General features: G+C 38.6%; 2 protein-coding genes across 3 annotated transcripts in view; one reads left to right on the top strand and one right to left on the bottom strand.

Moving 5' to 3' along the window:
* LOC106955671 (double-stranded RNA-binding protein Staufen homolog 2-like) overlaps nt 1-7,779 on the top strand; it is a 70,834-nt gene extending 63,055 nt beyond the window's left edge. Inside the window, exons 8-9 of the mRNA XM_015045973.1 lie at nt 4,307-4,372; nt 6,355-7,779. Coding sequence (XP_014901459.1) covers nt 4,307-4,372; nt 6,355-6,390 — 102 coding nt within the window. The 3' untranslated portion in view covers nt 6,391-7,779. The remainder of the gene's footprint in view (nt 1-4,306; nt 4,373-6,354) is intronic.
* An 8,053-nt stretch (nt 7,780-15,832) lies between these two features.
* The window catches only part of rdh10a (retinol dehydrogenase 10a), a 20,086-nt gene continuing 17,930 nt past the window's right edge, over nt 15,833-17,988 (bottom strand). For both annotated transcript variants that reach the window (XM_015045968.1, XM_015045967.1), the window contains exons 5-7: nt 17,795-17,940; nt 16,916-17,047; nt 15,833-16,825 (exon numbers count right to left, since the gene is read on the bottom strand). In XM_015045968.1, coding sequence (XP_014901454.1) covers nt 16,702-16,825; nt 16,916-17,047; nt 17,795-17,940 — 402 coding nt within the window. In that variant the 3' untranslated portion in view covers nt 15,833-16,701. The remainder of the gene's footprint in view (nt 16,826-16,915; nt 17,048-17,794; nt 17,941-17,988) is intronic.

Here is a 17,988-nt window from a genome sequence, read left to right as displayed (position 1 = left end):
TTTAAAGGTTTTTTTAAAAGAGGGTTTTTTGAAAATTTTTTTTTTTTTTTTTTTTTTTTTTTTTTTGAAAAATCCAGAAAAATTTCACATCTTCATTTCTTTTGGTTTGCCTTCTAAACTGAGACCATTCTGGCAAGACGGTTGCCTTGGTGCTCATTTTTGGGATCTATGACAAGAACTTGCCCAGTATTAGCAGCACACAAGTCAGTGATTTGCCTTTTACACATTAGATAAACTCAACATTACCAAAAATCACAGTGGAAAGTGGCATCATAATCTGCTAATGTGGATACATAAATGGAGAGCAAGGAATTAGATGTTTTCAAGCCACATAAAAGTTTGCATAATATATGTCTTCTGTTTGGATCGCTTGACTTTTTTGGTTTTCCAAGTGGTCTGTTTACATTCCCACTGTAGGTGAAACAGACCAGAGTCCCACAGAACCGAAAACCACCTACTTCTTATACTTGGTAGCAATGCGCTGCTACCACTACCACCAGGTGGCAGTAATGCACAAAGTCATTTTAAAGCGGCGCCTCTCAAGCAAGGACAGTTTTGTCCGCATAAAACTTGCTCCTAAAAGAGCTGTTGGGCAAGGTATTGATATTATTGATATTTAAGCTGATATTATTGCAGTTTTTCTGATAGCTATGAATGAGCTTTTACTACCGCATTTCTTTTCTTGCTTGCTGTTTTACACTCTAATTCAATAGCTAGGAATAATGTGCTTATCTGGGATGTGCATTTCTAGAATAAAATACTTCTCACTAATAAGTATTCAAGTTCACTTTTGGATATTCATAACTTATTACCATCGGCTCACTAACCAACTTTATCACACTTAGTCTGCACACAAACAAAAATGTACGATGCACATATGTACGCCTTGCGCTTGAATTACACAATGCTAATTATTTTCGCTCACTTTGACAGCAAAATGTTTATTTAAATAGCTGGATAAAGATGTATAGCAGTCTACTTTGTGTCGCTCATTCCAAAGAATGAGCGACACTCATTCTTTGGAATGAGCGACACAAAGTCGAATGACTGACCGAGCAAAGAAAAATCGGAATTAAGGATGAAGACATGCTGTGAATGTAGCCTTAGTGGCCAACAGACCTATTTTTTCTATTTTGTGCAACATATTCAAAGCCAATTTGTGCACCTCTCAACACAGAGCATCCTCTAATCTTACCTCCCTTTTTTCTGACAGAGACGGAATACCTCCACCTTGCTCATCATGGTCTCAGACTAAACACATCCTATAGTGTTGATGCGTCAATGAAGTGGCGTCCTCTAACGATGGCCAACCCTTCACATTAGAAAAATAATGATTTTTTTTCCATTGGCTGTCTTTCCTTACAGATAGGCCCAGGTATTTGTCTTGGGCTGTGCGTCCTTCGCTGAGCTGCCGGGCCCTTATGCCTGCCTGTCGTATATCAGCAGCACTGCCACTGTCAGACCCCTGATTTATGGCTGTTTATCTCCGGCCCCGAACCCACCCTACCTCTCACCCCCACTTACTTCAACAGATGGTCCCTGGCTGTTTACTCAGGGCCAAAACGCTTTCAAACTGATTGAATAAATACGACAAACAAGAAGTTTATGAGGAAGGTGTTTGTGATCACAGTGTACTGGTTACGGGAGAAAACTTTCTTTGTTTGTAAGACGGAATACCGATCACGAGTCCCAATTTAAACTTCTTTCTTTGGGGGGGGGGGTTTCCATTAAATATACATGTGCAGCCATTTGACCCCACATGGTTTGGCATACTTTTTAATTCCCTAACATACTTTTTTTTTTTTTTTTGCTTTGATTTATGGTTATTAACAATTTAACTGTAAAAGCATTCGTTCATCTGTCATGTTCCATGTGGTTGTCGCTTTAAATCTCTTCCAAGTATATTCGGCTTCTAAATCTCACTGGGTGTCAAAGCTTTGCAGAAAAAAAACACACGTTGTGCCATAAATTGTCTGTTAAGAGTCTTGGTGGGGCTTCAGTCGATCTCTGGGTCTCAGGGGGTAAAAGCCTTAAGTAACCCTGACAGTATCAATTTTTCAAATCAGTCCAGCTATTATTGTTCTACATTATTTAGTACCTCAAAGTATCAAGTTTTTTTTTTTTTTTTTTTATTGATTGCTACAACGCAGATTTTGACCCTTGCACCTGCCAGTCATATTTTACCATTCCTGGTTTATGTTCTGTCTTGTGCAAAGAAAAAAAAAAAAAAAAGACTTTGAAAATCATTTCTGACGCAAGCCAAGAGATAATGGTTAGCTGCATCCTCCCGTTCGTATTGCACTCTGTAGAGACGTTGATTTGGCATGCAATTATATGTTTCCACTTGACTGAAGCCCTAAAGATTACTTACTCCTTTAGTGCAGATGCCTTAAATACAAACTGGTGTTCATGGAGATGTTTCTGGTATTCCTGTTGGGTGAATGAGTACGCAGAGAATTGCAACCGATAAGATTTAGTTTACAAATGAATGTGGGCTGGTTTTATAATGAGATATACTTACTCAATCGTCACCTCTCACTTATCTACTGAGCACCACCACTTGTGGTCTATCTAATTAACAGTAACTGAATGTAATGTAATGGATGTAAGTTGTTACTGGGCTCTGGTATAGGAAAACACATGCAGCCATCAGATTTCAGCAAATTGACGCCGTACACACACGCGCGCAAACACACATATATAGATATATAGCTATAGATAGACTGATATGCTGAAATCGATGCTCGGTCTTTCAGACTGAATGAACCACTGAGACGTGGAGACATTAAATATTTTCCTTTTGAATAGTTTCCGAGACATCTTTGCTTCCACTGGCTTCATCTTCAAACCTCTCAACTGATACTGAAAATAACTCACTTTGGGGCGACTTTCTGCCGCAGCACCAGCGCATTCATGCTGATTTGTGTTGTTTTCCGACCCATCGGTCCGGAAAACAATGGGTCTGGTCCAGTCAAGCTGAAAATTCCAGTTACCATCTGATGTTTCCAACCAGTTTGGACCTGAAAATCCAATATGGCTTCCCCACCTCCCCCGTTAATATAAAACTGCATTTGATGCTGAAATAAAACACCAACGTAGACTTTTATATTTCAGTTTGTATTGCACGACAGCAGAGGCACGACTCCTTCAGTACGACTTCTTTGCATGGCAGCTGAAATGAACAAACAACTCCTGCCGGTTGTCTTGAGTCACCACTGAAGCACCGATACGCTGGAAGTGATGTCATCCCCAGACCCAAATTCCAACTTACAAGGCAAAATAAAACATATATCCCCCCGTTACACAATCTGCCCACACGTTTCTGACTGCAGTTCCAGAACACATCTGGAACGAATCTTCAGGTTGAAGGAGAGATCTGGTTAAGATTGAACAAAACTGATTGACAACTGAAGTTTTTGGTAGATGAAAGTGAGAAGAGTAGGTACGATCCTGGAGAGTTTTGTTCTCTTGATAAAAATGTTAACATTTCAGAGCAACACATCACTTTCTTGTATTAGTCACCATCCTCTGTAACTGCCTTAAAATCTGACTTTTTGTGCACCACTTCGTGCAATGAATCCGTCTCACGTCACTAACAGTCCAGCTATCTGAAACAGGCTGTCAGAGGAAGGAAATTACTTCACTTTGTTTAAGATCCAAGCTTAGAAACATAGACACCTTGTCGTTTGCGGGGTTTTTTTGTTATTCTGCGGCAGTGGATTGCTGGTAGTGATTATCTTTCAAATGCTTACACGTCACACATTTTAAACTAAACATCATCTCCAACATGTGAGGCTCAGACATGCAGTTTTCACACTAAAAGTTCCCCTTCTCCGCCACAAATTGACCATAATTACATCATTACACAATTAACAGCACTAACATTGTGCGCGCACGACGTGTTTATCCTCCCCGTCTCTTTGGCACAGTTGTGAGAATTTGCGGTTTTGATTTATAGGTGTTTAAGACCTGCCGCTTCTGGTTCCGCTGCGGCCACCGCAAATGCAGATGTCACTCAGATTGACTTAGGAAAATGGGGAGCAGCCAAAACACAAAGTGGAAATGTTCGCCCAATAATGCTGGATAAACAGTCAGGGGAGTGAAGCCAAAGACAACAGAGAGCGAAGGGAAAGTGTCCTGCTGGCATCAGGTTTCCCAGAGTTAAGTGTTATTTGAAAAGCAGCTGAAGGCTGACACTCACTCTCTTCCCACCCAGTCTTGGACTCCCCCACCCTTCCTACCTTCCCTACCTCCCAACTCACACGACCATCTGTTGTCCCCCCCCCATCCCCCTTTCTCTTCTCAGGCTGCTCTAAGTGCCTTGAAACAGCTGTCGGAGCAGGGACTGGACCCAGTGGACGGCCCCATCAAGGTACGGTAGGACCAGAACCACAAGGTTGGGTAAGGGAGGGTAAGTGCTTGTCCAAAGATCAGAATGTGCGTCAGCTTAGTGACGTGCAAATCCTCAGGCGCTTCAGGTTGGCCTATCAGGAGCTCCCTTTCCACCCCCACAAACACACACACACACACACACCTATCAGTTCCGCTCAACATTTTTCTTCAGTTGGAAAGCAGCAGTAGGCGTATGTATTTTACATACACGCTTCTGTCAGAGGTTCATATTTTGCATGATGGCTATCTCCACTATGTCTCAATCATTTTAGACACAAGGGGCTTTTCTCCATGAGCCTCTCCTGTATCTACTTCACGACAAGGAAATGAGGAAAGGAAGTAGGAGGGATGACTGCAGGAAAGTGCGAATGCTGCAGTCAGGTTTTTTTTTTTGGGAAATTAGGAAGGAAGCCACTGTCAAGTGTTTCTGGAGTATTTTCATTGTAGGTGTGGCCCAGGAGAGCTGAGGCAAAAAAAAAAAAAAAAGCGAGAAGACACTGCAGGACTGTTGTGGCAGCCAAACAGAGATGAGAGGGCAAATATGGCAACAATTCCCCGCAAGCACTACTTTTTTTTTTTTTTTTCAAAAGTGACTTGCATTTGTATTCAACCCTATTTTCTCTAATATCCCTAAATAAATCCAGGGACACCCAATGTCAGTAAACATCCAGCTGTCTTTTGAAGGCCTCAAAGGTTTTCTAGATAACAGTTAGGCTCAAATTTTCTCAGACGAGAACAGATATGTTGAGTAGAGACATAAGGCAGCAGGGAATAAGTTACAAAACAAGGCAATTCCAGAGAAAATAACAGTCGTCACAATGCATTTATCTTGTGTAGAAGTTCACCTTTGGGCAGCACAATGTATGATGCAATGAATGGCGAGATCAGGGGTCTCCAACCATAATCTTTGTGATCTCCTGTAATGCAAGTTTTAATTGTAGCCATACTCCAACACACCTGAATTACCTGTCTTTAGCCAAACTTGATGGCATGGTGAAGAAGAGCTAGTTCAATCATTTGGTTCAGGTGTGTTGGGGGCTGGAACTTATCTAAAACAGGGCAGTCGATCTCAACAGCTAGAGTTGGATACACCTGGTTTAGACCGAAGCATACTCGTGTGTCGCAATGGCTCAGTCAAATTCCCGGCCTAAATCCAAGGGAGAATCTTTGGGAGGACTTGAAATTGGATGTTATCAGAAGCTCTCCATTCTCCATTTTGCAAAAGAAAGAAAAAAAAAAGAAAGAAAATGATTGGGCATAATTGTCCACCTCCAGATGTGGACTGTTGGTAGAAACATAACCCTAAAGACTTGCAGCCAACTATAGCACGATGTTATTTTACAAAGGATTGAGCGAGAGACTACAAATGCATACCAAATTTTCTAATTTTTATTTGGAAAAAAAAAGTGAAAACCACTGAATATTTTTCCTTCCGCCTCACAGTTATGCAGTGTGGATCTGTCGCATAAAACCCAAATTAAAAACATAGAAGGTTCTAGTTAAAACATGACAAAGTTAATGAGGTGTGAATACCTTTGCAAGACATTGTGTTATTTCCACTCGACTGTTCTTGAAAGTACAATAACCGATGCATATAAAAGGACAATAAAGTAGAAGGAAACAATTTTTTCTTTTTTTTCAACCAGACCCTCTTCTCAGCCTTTTTCCGACTAGTAAACAGAGCACCTGGCAGACTTTATCAGCTAGTGTAAAACAGTTCAAGGACCCGTTAAGTGGCCTGAGTCACAGTCGCAACACTTTTCGTGTCTCTTGAAGTTTTTCCGTTAAGAGAATTGCTCGGTTTTTAATGAATAACTCACCAAAGACTGAGTGAATCCCTCTACTTTCCCAGGAAGCGCTGATAGAATTAGCCACAGAGGGAGGGATTATTACCAACATTTCCAGAGTAATCAGACAAATGCCCTTCCCACTCCCTAATGCGGCCTTCGTTTGTCTTTTCAGACCACCGAACCATGCGGGAGGGAGGATGGACATTAAACAGACTAACTCAGGCACCACCACTCAGGTCTGCAAGGATTCAAAGGCCGTCATCAAGGAGCTGACAACCCCAACAGCCCTTCCTCCTCCTCCTCATCCAACAACACCCACCTTACACCCAGAATATTCTCCCGCTCAATTCCCCCCCCACCACCAACACGATCGCCACTGTATCCTGCAAAACCTGTAGAATGCAATAGGGTGGATGTGCACCGAGAAATGACCGACTAAAGCACCATTACCCGAGTCTATGTGAAGACAACACTATCCTAACCCGTTTATCGATGATTTCAGTCAGAGTTTAGATGACAACGTCGGAGCATAAAATACAGAATAATGAAATAATTGCATGGTACTGTGTGAAATCAAGGGAAGTCCAAAGCGATACACTGCATAGACAATTTGTTCCCTTTGGAATAGATGTTGGTATGGTTAAAAACAAATATGTACATCATGCCATTGATTTACGAAAGAAACATTTTAGAACAGAAACCAACTTGCGTACAGTAGCTTATTTTTTTTTTCTGAGGTATTATGTTACCCTTTTAATTTTTTTTTATTTTTGTTATTTTAATATTCTAACAATGCTTGAGTACTGTATTTAAAATTAACCAATGCCAGTGCTGTGAAAGTTGTAGTTGTTGTCTTCATATATAGTCACCCAGCTTACCTTGTACGCTGACAAAAAAAAAGAAGAAACTGTTCATCTATCTATATGGATGTGTATGACTTTGCAAGAGTATCATATTCAAAAAAAGAAAAAAAAAAGAATGCCACAGAAAAAATTTCATGTGGACAAAAAGGACAAAACTGGTGTTAGAAGTTTATTATTATTATTATTATTAGAGGTGTTTTAACACGACCCCGCACTGGCACGGTGCCACTGGAGCAAAGAAGGAACAAATGCAGAGGCAGTGGGAGGGGAGGGGGCGCTGTTTTACTTTTTAACTTGAAGAAAAGCCGCTTATGATTAACATTCTTGCATTTAATGCAGATGTCGCGCTCCAGAGAAGAGCTTCGTTGGGACTGCAGGTTCTCCAGCGAGGGAGAAGTTATCCCCAGTGGTTCTTTGTCAGTGAATCGTCCCTTCCTCTCCTCTCCCTCCCTCAAGAGTTTTTGTCGATCACATCTACACCCATTGTGTGTGTTGTATTGACTTACCGAGGCATCGACTGGGTGATTTTAACGCCTGCTACTTCTGAAGTGCAGCATTTGAGGGGAGAGGGAGCCTGTGTCTGAACTGCAGGCTCCCCTCCAATCCCACGAAACGACACTTTGGGTCACTTTGTCCACTGACGTTGAAGATGTGTGTTCTTCTTCGCTGTGTGTGCAATGTGTCATAAGGCTGTTTTTGAAATGCAGTAAAAACACCTCAGTTTATGTGGAAAATGGTCTGTTTGTTTGACTCGTTTTTGCTAAATATATTTCCAACACTGATTTTTTTATTTATTTTTTTTAAGTCAACATCTTCACCTCTTTTTCTTTGCTTAATAAGACATTTTAAAATAAATGCTGAATAGAGTAGGTTGTAAAATTTCCAGATACACAAAAACGGCCCATCTTTTGTTGAAAAAATTAAATTTGCCTAATATCTGTAGTTATCCTTGCTGACTTAAAAAAGGCAACGGACATTTTGGATTTATTGTTGGACAATGAGGAAAATTTTCTTTATGGTGTGTTTGTATGCATCTGATTTCAGCACTTGTATCGCACTTTATCAAGTTCAGAGGACCGCAAACTCCCACCGTCGTCGCCACCAATCACCCCATTCAGTCTCTAGTCTACGCCTATCAGCAGTCTTCAATCTTATTGACATAAAACGAAGCATAGCTAGATTCATATAACTTCTCTACTTTGCTGTATTTTGCGAAGGCCACACGAGCACAGAGGCGTCAAAAGATCAGAAAGATTTCATAGTAGGATCACAACTTGCCAGAGAGACTGACAGCAACAGGAGGAGCTGCAGACACTTCTAAAACAGACAGCTTATCTTCTGCACATGGCAAGACTCTCTGGATAATGAACAACTGAGAGTAATAATAATAATGTTACCACAAAATCTGAGGCAAAGAGTTGAAATGAATGCTATATTTAATTTTGTGTTCAAAAGCCAGACTTTACATTAAATACGGAGGAGGAAAAGAAGCATAACACTGACAAACCAGTTTGTAATCTGGTAATAAGAAATTGTTCACATATACAGTCCACCAAACAGTAACTCACTAGTACGCAATTTCATGCAAAGCTTCAAATGCTCTGTGCTGATACCAATTCATGCACCTGTATGAAAAGTAAAACTGTTGGGTTGTGCTTTTTTTGGGATTAAATCAGCTTTGGGGGGACTTACAGAGCATTAAACATTTATTCCCAGTCTCTTGATCCTTAAGAATAATGAAAAATAAATAAAAGAGGACTGTGACATCAGGGCAAAGCTAACATAACCCATTCTGACACACTTGAACACTGAATTCTACTCCTTTCATCTTAATACAAAACACTATTCAGCCTGGAAGGCCATCAAAAGCAACATGCATACTGAAAAGGCATGAAAGGACTTGATAGGCAACGTCTGCATCATTTCCTCGTGTCTCGAGATGTTTGACACGTTTTTCAGTATGCTAACGTCTGTGGTAGAACAAACTGCGCCAGGAGATTTAGCATTTTGAAATGTTATTTTTTTAGGGACTTCCAACAAAAGAAGTCCCTTCAGGGTCCTGTTTTTTGTTTGTTTTTTGTAGTATTAGTGGCCTTTATTCTCAGTTAAACAAGAGATGGCTACAGAACTCCACATAGCTTTGTCAAAAACTACTGTCTGTAAAAGGATGACTGCTCCACTCGTACCACCCTATTGCAGAGTTCTTTATCACCTCAAACAGAAATTTATATTCTCTAAGAATGTAGATAGCATTTTATATCTTTATATTTGAGCAAATTTAACAATACACATATAAACACAAGGGCTCAAAGAGAATACATTTTAAGAGAACCCATGCTGCAACTTTTCCTAAAAAGGCCCTTTTCCTAAAACACTCAGATTATCTTTGGGCCTCGTGCTTTGAGTAGATGCCATCTACACTGACAAAGATCCAATTTATAAATTAAGATTGTAAAATGCATTCGAGAGTCTTGCGAACAAAAACCTGCAATGAGCCAAAATAGACAAGCTGAGCCACAAAACCCTCTGAGCTGGTCTGATGGTACAAAGGAGAAAACCAGCTCTTGTCTGCAAGGTAACAAAGCATAAATGTTAAAAAGAGAAAATAAGTAAAACATTTTCTCTTAACATCTGATTTTCTTCAGCTTGTGATCTTTGAGAATGAGCTTTTGTGCAGAACAAAAATCTGTTTGGCTGGTGAAAACAAGCTATGTTTAATGTCTAACTTGAGTCTCCCCTTATCATTCTTTCCTCCTGCCACTCCGTCCTCCTTTACATGGTTCCCACATAACTCCTCCACATGTTCTGTCCACCGGTGCGCTAACCGCCTGTGCACCACCAAAGCCGCTCTGCTTCCTCCCTACCATTAGCGAGATGGATGAGTGAATGGGACAGCGGCGGTCCAATTCAACCGCACTGACTAATGGACTCTGTTGGCAGCTACATCTGCTTGCCCTTGAGAAGTGCCAAAGCTGTTCTCGTGCATTAGCAGCAGATCTCTATTCCAGAACCTCGTTCAGGTTGTGGACGACCAGCTTGAGCCTGCGTTCGACACAAGACGAATCGCCCGTCTTGGGCCAGCCGGTGTGAAATGTGACCCGCGGTGCCGAAAGTACACGAAAATCAATGTAACGCTGGAGTTTGTCTGTGGCACAAAAAAGCAAATGCCAGTGCCATTGATTTTTCCGCGTGAATGATGTTCCATTGACCAACCTTCAGGTCCTCTTAATTACAACCAAATTAAATGGGGGATAAAGAGCCGTAGAGGGATTCTGCAGATTCAGATAAATGTCCATGATAATGCTCAAACAAAAACTCTCGAATTTTGTTTCTGCAGTTACTTCTGAGAAATTTCATAAAGCAACTTCCTAGCTGAGGCCTGAAAGCTTCAGTGCACAAAAGAGTTCAAATTCTCCCTTGTTTTAAAATGAGTTTGTCTCCAAGTAACTTTACCCGGCTCTGATTAGTCCCACAAAAAGATTTTTGTCACCCTCAGACGAGGGTCAAAGCTGGCAATTAGTCATTTTTGTTCTGCACAGATATATGAAATAAGTTCTTAAAATTAATTTACGAAGAGAATTGCTATTCGTGGACGATTTTTAACAGAGTAAATGTTCCCAGAAGTCACTTGTATTAATTCATTTAGAAATGTTTGTAGCTTTGCCAGGTCTCCAAGAAAAAAGAGGGAACACCACGTTTCAGAAAACCACTCTGTGTAACCATAACAGAGAAGGACAATACATGAATCTAAATACACCCATTTCTGCATACCGTTGTGGTTCGTTTCAAATCAATACTAGGGGAAATTTTATGTGCAGGAACAACAGTCACATGCAGCAGAGTGGAGTCAGAAAAATTCGAAAACTTCCGTGTGTCACTGTGATTTAGAAAAAAGTTCAAACCTTTGGACTAGCACACACAATTCTGTTGTTCCTAAAAATATTTGTAAATTCATCCATATAATCATAGCTGTTTTCTAAACTTTTTCCAAAACTGTGGGGGCTGGGGGGGCGGAAACAAGCACATACTAAGCTTCCAATACAAATACAAAACATATTTCTCAAAAATGAAAATTTGACCTGACATGCTTTAGCAACTTTGACATTTATTCCCTCTTTTTCTTAGGCAAACAAGTTCAAAATAAAAAATAAATAAATAAATAAAAATCAGCCTAGAAGAAATTAAGGGATAATTCAATATTTAGGTACAGTTTTGGTATAGCCTTCATATTATTCACTTACCATACTTTGACTGTAAACACTTAATTGCTGCTTTGGATTTATACTAACTGGAGCTGATAGGAAGATTAAATCCTGACAGGTTATTCACTACTTAATTCACTCTTTAATGAAACCTTACTAAAAAAATAAAGATACAAATTGTTTATGTTCAACACTCGATCTCAAATCACCAGTATTTCTTCTTTTGCTACTTAAGAAAGATGGCATTTTACTTTTATAATGCATTTTTCCAAACTGAACAAACATGTATATCTTTAAGTTGTTCAAAACAAATACTTCTCATAGCTAATATGTGACCTGAAAAGCAACTCCAGGGCTGTACAAACAACTCAGCAGTTTGAGCATGTGAGCTAAAAACTAGCTCATGACATCTTTGCTGACACCATTTAGGGAATTATTCTTTCTTCTTGTTTTTCTCTGGGGAAGTAAAAGGTCAGCTACATAACAGCTGCAATAGAAATAGTTGGAATTTCATTGTTCTGCTCCGAGATGGCTCATCAGGCTGACCGACAGGTTTTTACAGAGGTAATGGCATGGATTGGTGTTTTTGTTTGCTGTTAGGCAGCCGAGGACATTCATTCATGTTCTCTATTCTACATTAATAACTGCGACCCTTTGCCAGCCTTTCTGAAGGTCACAGCGTTTTGCATCTTTCTTTTTTAACAGTTGTATCGCATACCTTTACATTAGTTTGTTGGGGGTTTTTTACAATACTTTTAATAGGGACAAAATGGGTTTTAATTTTCCCATATTTTTTCTTTTTATTATTTCTCAACCTTATGTATACAAATATGACAAATAATGTTTTGGAAATGTAAAGATGCTAAGGTGCAGGTTCCCAGTTGCAACATTTTTTTAAAAATTACATTTTTAATCGACCTGACCCAGAACTTTGTCATCACCATCTGCCAAAATAAATATAAAATGAATTTTAAAATACCCTATTAATGATATTTTTACTTATTTTACAGACAAATGCTTCTCAAGAGACAAAAAAAATAATTTAAAACAAAAAACAACAAGAAGTCCAGTGCATGACGGAGTTGACACAGAACTGAAAGTGGTGACAAACTAGTGAGTAAAATTAAAAACTTGACACATGTGAAGTAATGCAATTCATGTAAAATACATTAAAATGAATTAATTGCACATTTAAGTGAGATTTGACAATAATTTCACTGAAAAAGTCAGAAAAACTCTGTTGACATCTGACGGAGTTAACGAAAAGCCAAACTACCTCAATTTATATGACTTTATTCTGAAGGAGGCCATATTGTAGCTAACCAGGTCCATAAAATCTTTACAATATACTAAAATTAAGCTTTTATTTCACAAAATTTCATCAAAGTTTTGTAAATTGTCAGTTATGGTGTTGACACATCATGGTTGTGACAAGCAACTTAGGAATAAATAAAACAGAAGAAAAAAATAAAGAATAACTTAAGCTAACCAGAGCTAACTAGCCCTCTTAGCAAAGGAAGAGAAAGGAAGAGGTCATGGGGTCCTCAGAAGTTCTGGTGCCCCCCAATAATGCCTGATTTTTATTTCTTTATTTTTTTACATTCTTTTCATTTCTGACGGTGTTGACAAAAACTAGGGACAAATTTCAATGGAGTTGGAAAATATATAAAAATTATTTTTAATTCAATTTATTGATACTTTTATAATTATTTATATGACTACTTATACTTAATTGTCATAATATATAATTTTAGTATTTCTTTAATTGTTTTAAACTATTATAATGTATTGAGTTCTACTCTGGGACAAGGGTTTACAGGCATCATCCACCGACTACAATGTTTAAAATAAAAAAATATTCAGCAAACGCCAGGAAAATATACATTCTTGTGCTCTCATGACCCAGGTTAGTTTAGTCAGATATTTGAAAAAATTATATTTTGTGTATATTTTATTCAAATTTTGTGCTTTATCCATAGAACCTGTTTTGTCCCTATTCTCAAGAATCACTGGTATACAGACAGATAGATTTCACACATTTCACACTTCTTATACATGCAAAAAATAAGTGCGTTTATAATTTTTACTTACTTTCATTGTAGGATGTTCAAAATCTGGATATAATAAAAGATAATATAACAGCTTTTAGGACTAAATTTCAGTTTTTGAAAAGTATAACAAAACAAAAAGTGCTCTCTTTGCATTATTTGTAGGTAAAAAGAGTTGTACTACAGTTTACTTTCTTATAAGGGACAATATTAAGTTGTTATTTATTATTGTAAGAAGTTGAGTGATTTGATCAGATACATAAATATATCAAATAATCATCAGCATATGTGAGCGTCTCCATATTAACACCTTCTCTAGAAGATGAGAGTTCAGGTAGTTAATGAAACAATGCTAACTCTAAAAGACAGCAGTAGTAACAAGTTGTTTTTACCTAAGATCGTGTGTAGTAGGGTTTCCAAACTATATGGAGATCATTGTTTAAGAGAGTTGATTTTTTTTCAGTAGTAGTAGTATTATCTCCAAGTTATACCTAATAGGCTTGTCAACCAAAATTAGACAACAGATTGGAAAATTTATTGATTTCAGCTGGTAGCATCTGAGTTAAATCGATAGCGTCAATCCATCCGGCCTTGCATTCACGGTTCAACCCGTTAGTGGTGTAATGATATGTATATGTAATGATATCTAAGGGGTGCAAAATTATCTTTTGGACCACTTAGAAGGTGTTGAGCCTTGTGTAAATAACAGCCTAACTGAGAATTATGGCTGCCCATGTCCATTCATGATCACACAGTAACTGCAATGGCTGTTTCAAGTAGGAAAGCTGCTAAACGTAAAGGCTTAGAATAAAAACTGGGTGTATTTAATTTTGACAATGGCTGCATGTATAGCCTTCTTAAGCCAACACCCATATATCAATGCTGTCTGACTCAGTGGGTGGTACAATGTGGGAGAACAGTGACACCGATATCAGTCAAAAGAGTAGTTGCAGGGAGAAGAAAAGGACTGAAAGGGTGTCATCCTGACAATGAGAACTGCTCCAAAGCAGTTTCAGTTGTTTGGAAGATCCCCTTTCTTGTCACTCTCCTCTGCAAATCGCGGGATACAGCTAACTGTGGCGTCACAGACATCTTATCTGCTGAGTAACAGTTTCGTTTCAACACCGTGATGACTCATCGCACCAGAAGGCAAGAACGAAAAATCTGACTAAAAGCTGCCGTTTCCGTGAAATGTCTTCACAAGCAACACAAAAACACTGATAATAATCTAAATCACTTTATTAATTTAAGTTAGGTAGAGACACTAAACATTGGAACCACATTTGCTCGACAACAGAGCATTTATTTATTTTTTTTTTTTTAGAATATTACAAAAAAAGAGGCTTATGTTATACTGTCAAACAAAATAAAAAGGCAAAAATTAAGAGGTAGAGAATTTAGGCTCATCACTGTGACTGAGGGAATGATGCCTGTTGGAATGTATTGTATTTAACATTCAAAACAAAAAAAATATATATAAAGTATATAAAATAGTCATACATCAAATGTGGTGGGAACACTCATTTGGGCGAAGGTTAACAACATTTAAACATACATTTCACTTTAAATGGTCAGAAGAATGTCAGAGACAATTTTACATTTTTTTTATCTTGTTTGGTGGATGTGGGGGAATTTAAAAAACAACAACAACATTATTATAGTTCCCTCTACCACTCAGTGTCAGCACAGTAACTTCAACTGGAGTTAGTTTTTTAGCAATATTGTTCAAAAATATAAACTTACAATATGAACAACACCTTAAAATGGACACAAATGGGAAAAAAATATATATATATGTAAAGGCCTGTTCTCTCGGGTTCTCTTTAAACAATACATTCTGCTATCAGTCACATGCTAATTCAACCCAGGACAGTGATTGTTTTTGTTTTGTTTTGTTTTACTCACATTCCATTTAAGAGATTTATCAGAACAGCAATGACTGAGACTCATGAAACAGAAAAGTCCAAAAAAGGTTATCAATAACTTGGCCACTGAGTCCCATTTGGAATTCATTTAAAAAGTCAAACTATGCTACATGTCTCTAAAAATTACATATTTAGGCAAAAAAAAGAAAAAAAAGAAAGAAAGATGGTACATGGCAAAAAAAAAAAAAATTAAAAATAAAATGCACACCAGCGTGAATCAATGCTGTGTAAACTGGACTAAAAAAAAAAAAAGCCTCTGAATAAGAAAATGTTGGCTAGCTTGAAGCATTGTGTTAAATCTACACAAAGATCACTGGCAGTGTGGGGAAAAGCAAATCTGAATTTACATCATAAAAATTAGAACTTACAGTGCATGTCTACAAAAAATAAAATAAGTGAGAAAAAAAAAGATTACTGTTTGTACAGTAACATACTGTATATTTCCACAATGACACTAGATAAGGCTGGTGACTACATTATGTAAAGAGTTAATTACTGGATACCTTTTTTTTGTATGATTTCAAAACTAGTGATGGTATATAGATGTTGATTTCTATGAAAACAAAAAACACTCAAATGATTCCTTTGTGTAGTACGCAGCTTTTTTGTTCCAGAGGAACAATATGGTAAATTTTTGCATTTGCTCAATGCAAGTGCACCAGTCTAGATTCAGTCTTTTTTCTTTTTTTTTTTTTACCCTCCCCCATCTTTCTTCTTCAGTGGTTGTTTCCATATGCTTGCAGGTACAGCGGTGTGAAAAAGTGTCCGCCCCCTTCCTGATTTCCTATTTGTTTGACACTTAAATGTTTCAGAACTTTAGTCCAGTTTAAATGTTAAAGATAACACAAGTAAACACAAAATGCAGTTTTTAAATGAAGGCATTCATTATTAAAAGAAAAAAAAAATCCAAACTTGCATATCCCTTGAGGAAAAAGTGATTGCAGGCCTCACTTGCCTCAGTTAAGGTCAAAGGTTATGCCTAAAAGACTTGGCAAAAATGGCTTGCTTGGCAGAGGAAAGTTTGCCTCGATTTTTCCAGAACACATCTTGATGATCCCTAAGACTTTTGGAAAAATATTCCGTGGACTGACAGGACAAAAAGTTTAACTCTTTGGACGGTGTGTGTCCCATTACATCTGGCCTAAAAGTAACTGCTTATCAGATCAACAGTGAAACATGGTGCTCAAAAACCCTTCAATCTGGTTGAATTACAACAATTCTGCGAAGATGAGAAGGCCAAAAATTCATTGTAAGATTCATAAGTTATCACAAACATTTGATTTTAGTTGTTGCTGGTAAGGTTGGCCCAACCAGTTATTAGGTTTAGCAGGATATCACCTTACTTTGACTAATATTTGAAGTAGTTTGGTGTTCTGAAACACTGACATGTGAGAAAATACACCAAAAAAATAGGAAATCGGGAAGGTGACAAACCATTTGTCACACCACTGCATGAATGCCCCGGTTGTAAACACTTCTCCTTAGATCCCGTTCTTCGCTTCATTGTTGTTCATCGCCTCCTTCCTCTGAGCTAGGAAAGGGTACATGCATTTGTCGGCACCGAGGAACCGGTACATGCACACGATGGCCTCAAAGGGCAGGATGCTGTGGAAACGGGATGGAGTTAGGATTAAAACTCAAGGATCCCCGTTTCATTTCACTTAGAGGTAATGGAGCATTCAGGGGGTTTCTTACCTTTTCATAAAGTTAACCATGTAGATGATGCGAGGCGTGCAGACCATTGGCTGATCTGTGAGGATGGCTCTCATGGCTTGCTTCACACAGAAGTCCGGCGACAGGGGAGGCAGAAAAGGCTCGATCTCCTTCCTGATTCGAGTAAGGAGTAGTTATTGTTAACCATGTTGTTCAATCAAATTTTGACTTAAATCGTGTGTGTGAACAGCCATTTTGTGGCTTGGGTCTTAACTTTGGAAGACCCACTTTGGAAGTGGGTCTTCCCACAGCCCAATTACTTTTCTTCAATAATAGCTTTCTTATTGGGGCTTAAAAGTAATGGAGGCGGAATCAAAAATCCATTAAGTATAATTTTCCTTCCAATTCAAAATAATGTGCTACTTTAGGTTGCTCTATAACTTCAAATCCCAAACGGAGTCAGATGGTAATCTGTCTTCACTAACTCTGAGCATGATTGTTATTATTAATGCAATGACACTGATTAGGCCTAAATAGTTGTGGGGTTGGTGGGTTAGCTGACAGTAGAGCCACCTGCAGACAATAACCATCAGACAAAGTGAAGACCGTAACAGCAGCAGTTATCGTAGGGGGATGGAGCGGGTGGGGGACAGAGACCAGGTGCACCTGGTCTTGAGGTTTTTACCCTGGGAGACAAAAAAAAAAGCACCCCTCCTTGTTTACATAAAGTGTTGACTTATGAAACAGAAATCACTGTGCCGTAATTCTCCCAACAAACCCTCAACGCCTGCTTTGATGTTCGAATGTTGTTCCGAACACACTTTTTCAGAAAATAAAAACTCAACCCAGGTGCGAGAAGGAAAAAAAAAGAAAAGAAGTGAACAGAAGTGGATACGCTCGCCGGTTCGTGTTGTGGCTCACCTTATCCTGCAACCTTTGAACATTCCCGTGTTGACCAGGTAAGGGCACACCAGGGTCATGTTGATCCCGTCCTTCTCTGAGGCTTTAATCTCGTGGCTCAGGGACTCGTGAAACCCGATGGCACCGAACTTGCTGGCGCAGTAGTCCTGAGCAGAACAGAAAGAAAACAGATTCGACCCGTTAACAAAAAAAAA

The sequence above is a fragment of the Poecilia latipinna genome, unplaced genomic scaffold (genome assembly GCF_001443285.1).
Source record: "Poecilia latipinna isolate Pla-1442-1.1 unplaced genomic scaffold, P_latipinna-1.0 Scaffold757, whole genome shotgun sequence".
NCBI classification, from domain to species: Eukaryota; Metazoa; Chordata; class Actinopteri; order Cyprinodontiformes; family Poeciliidae; genus Poecilia; species Poecilia latipinna.
This window is presented reverse-complemented; position numbering and strand designations above follow the sequence as displayed.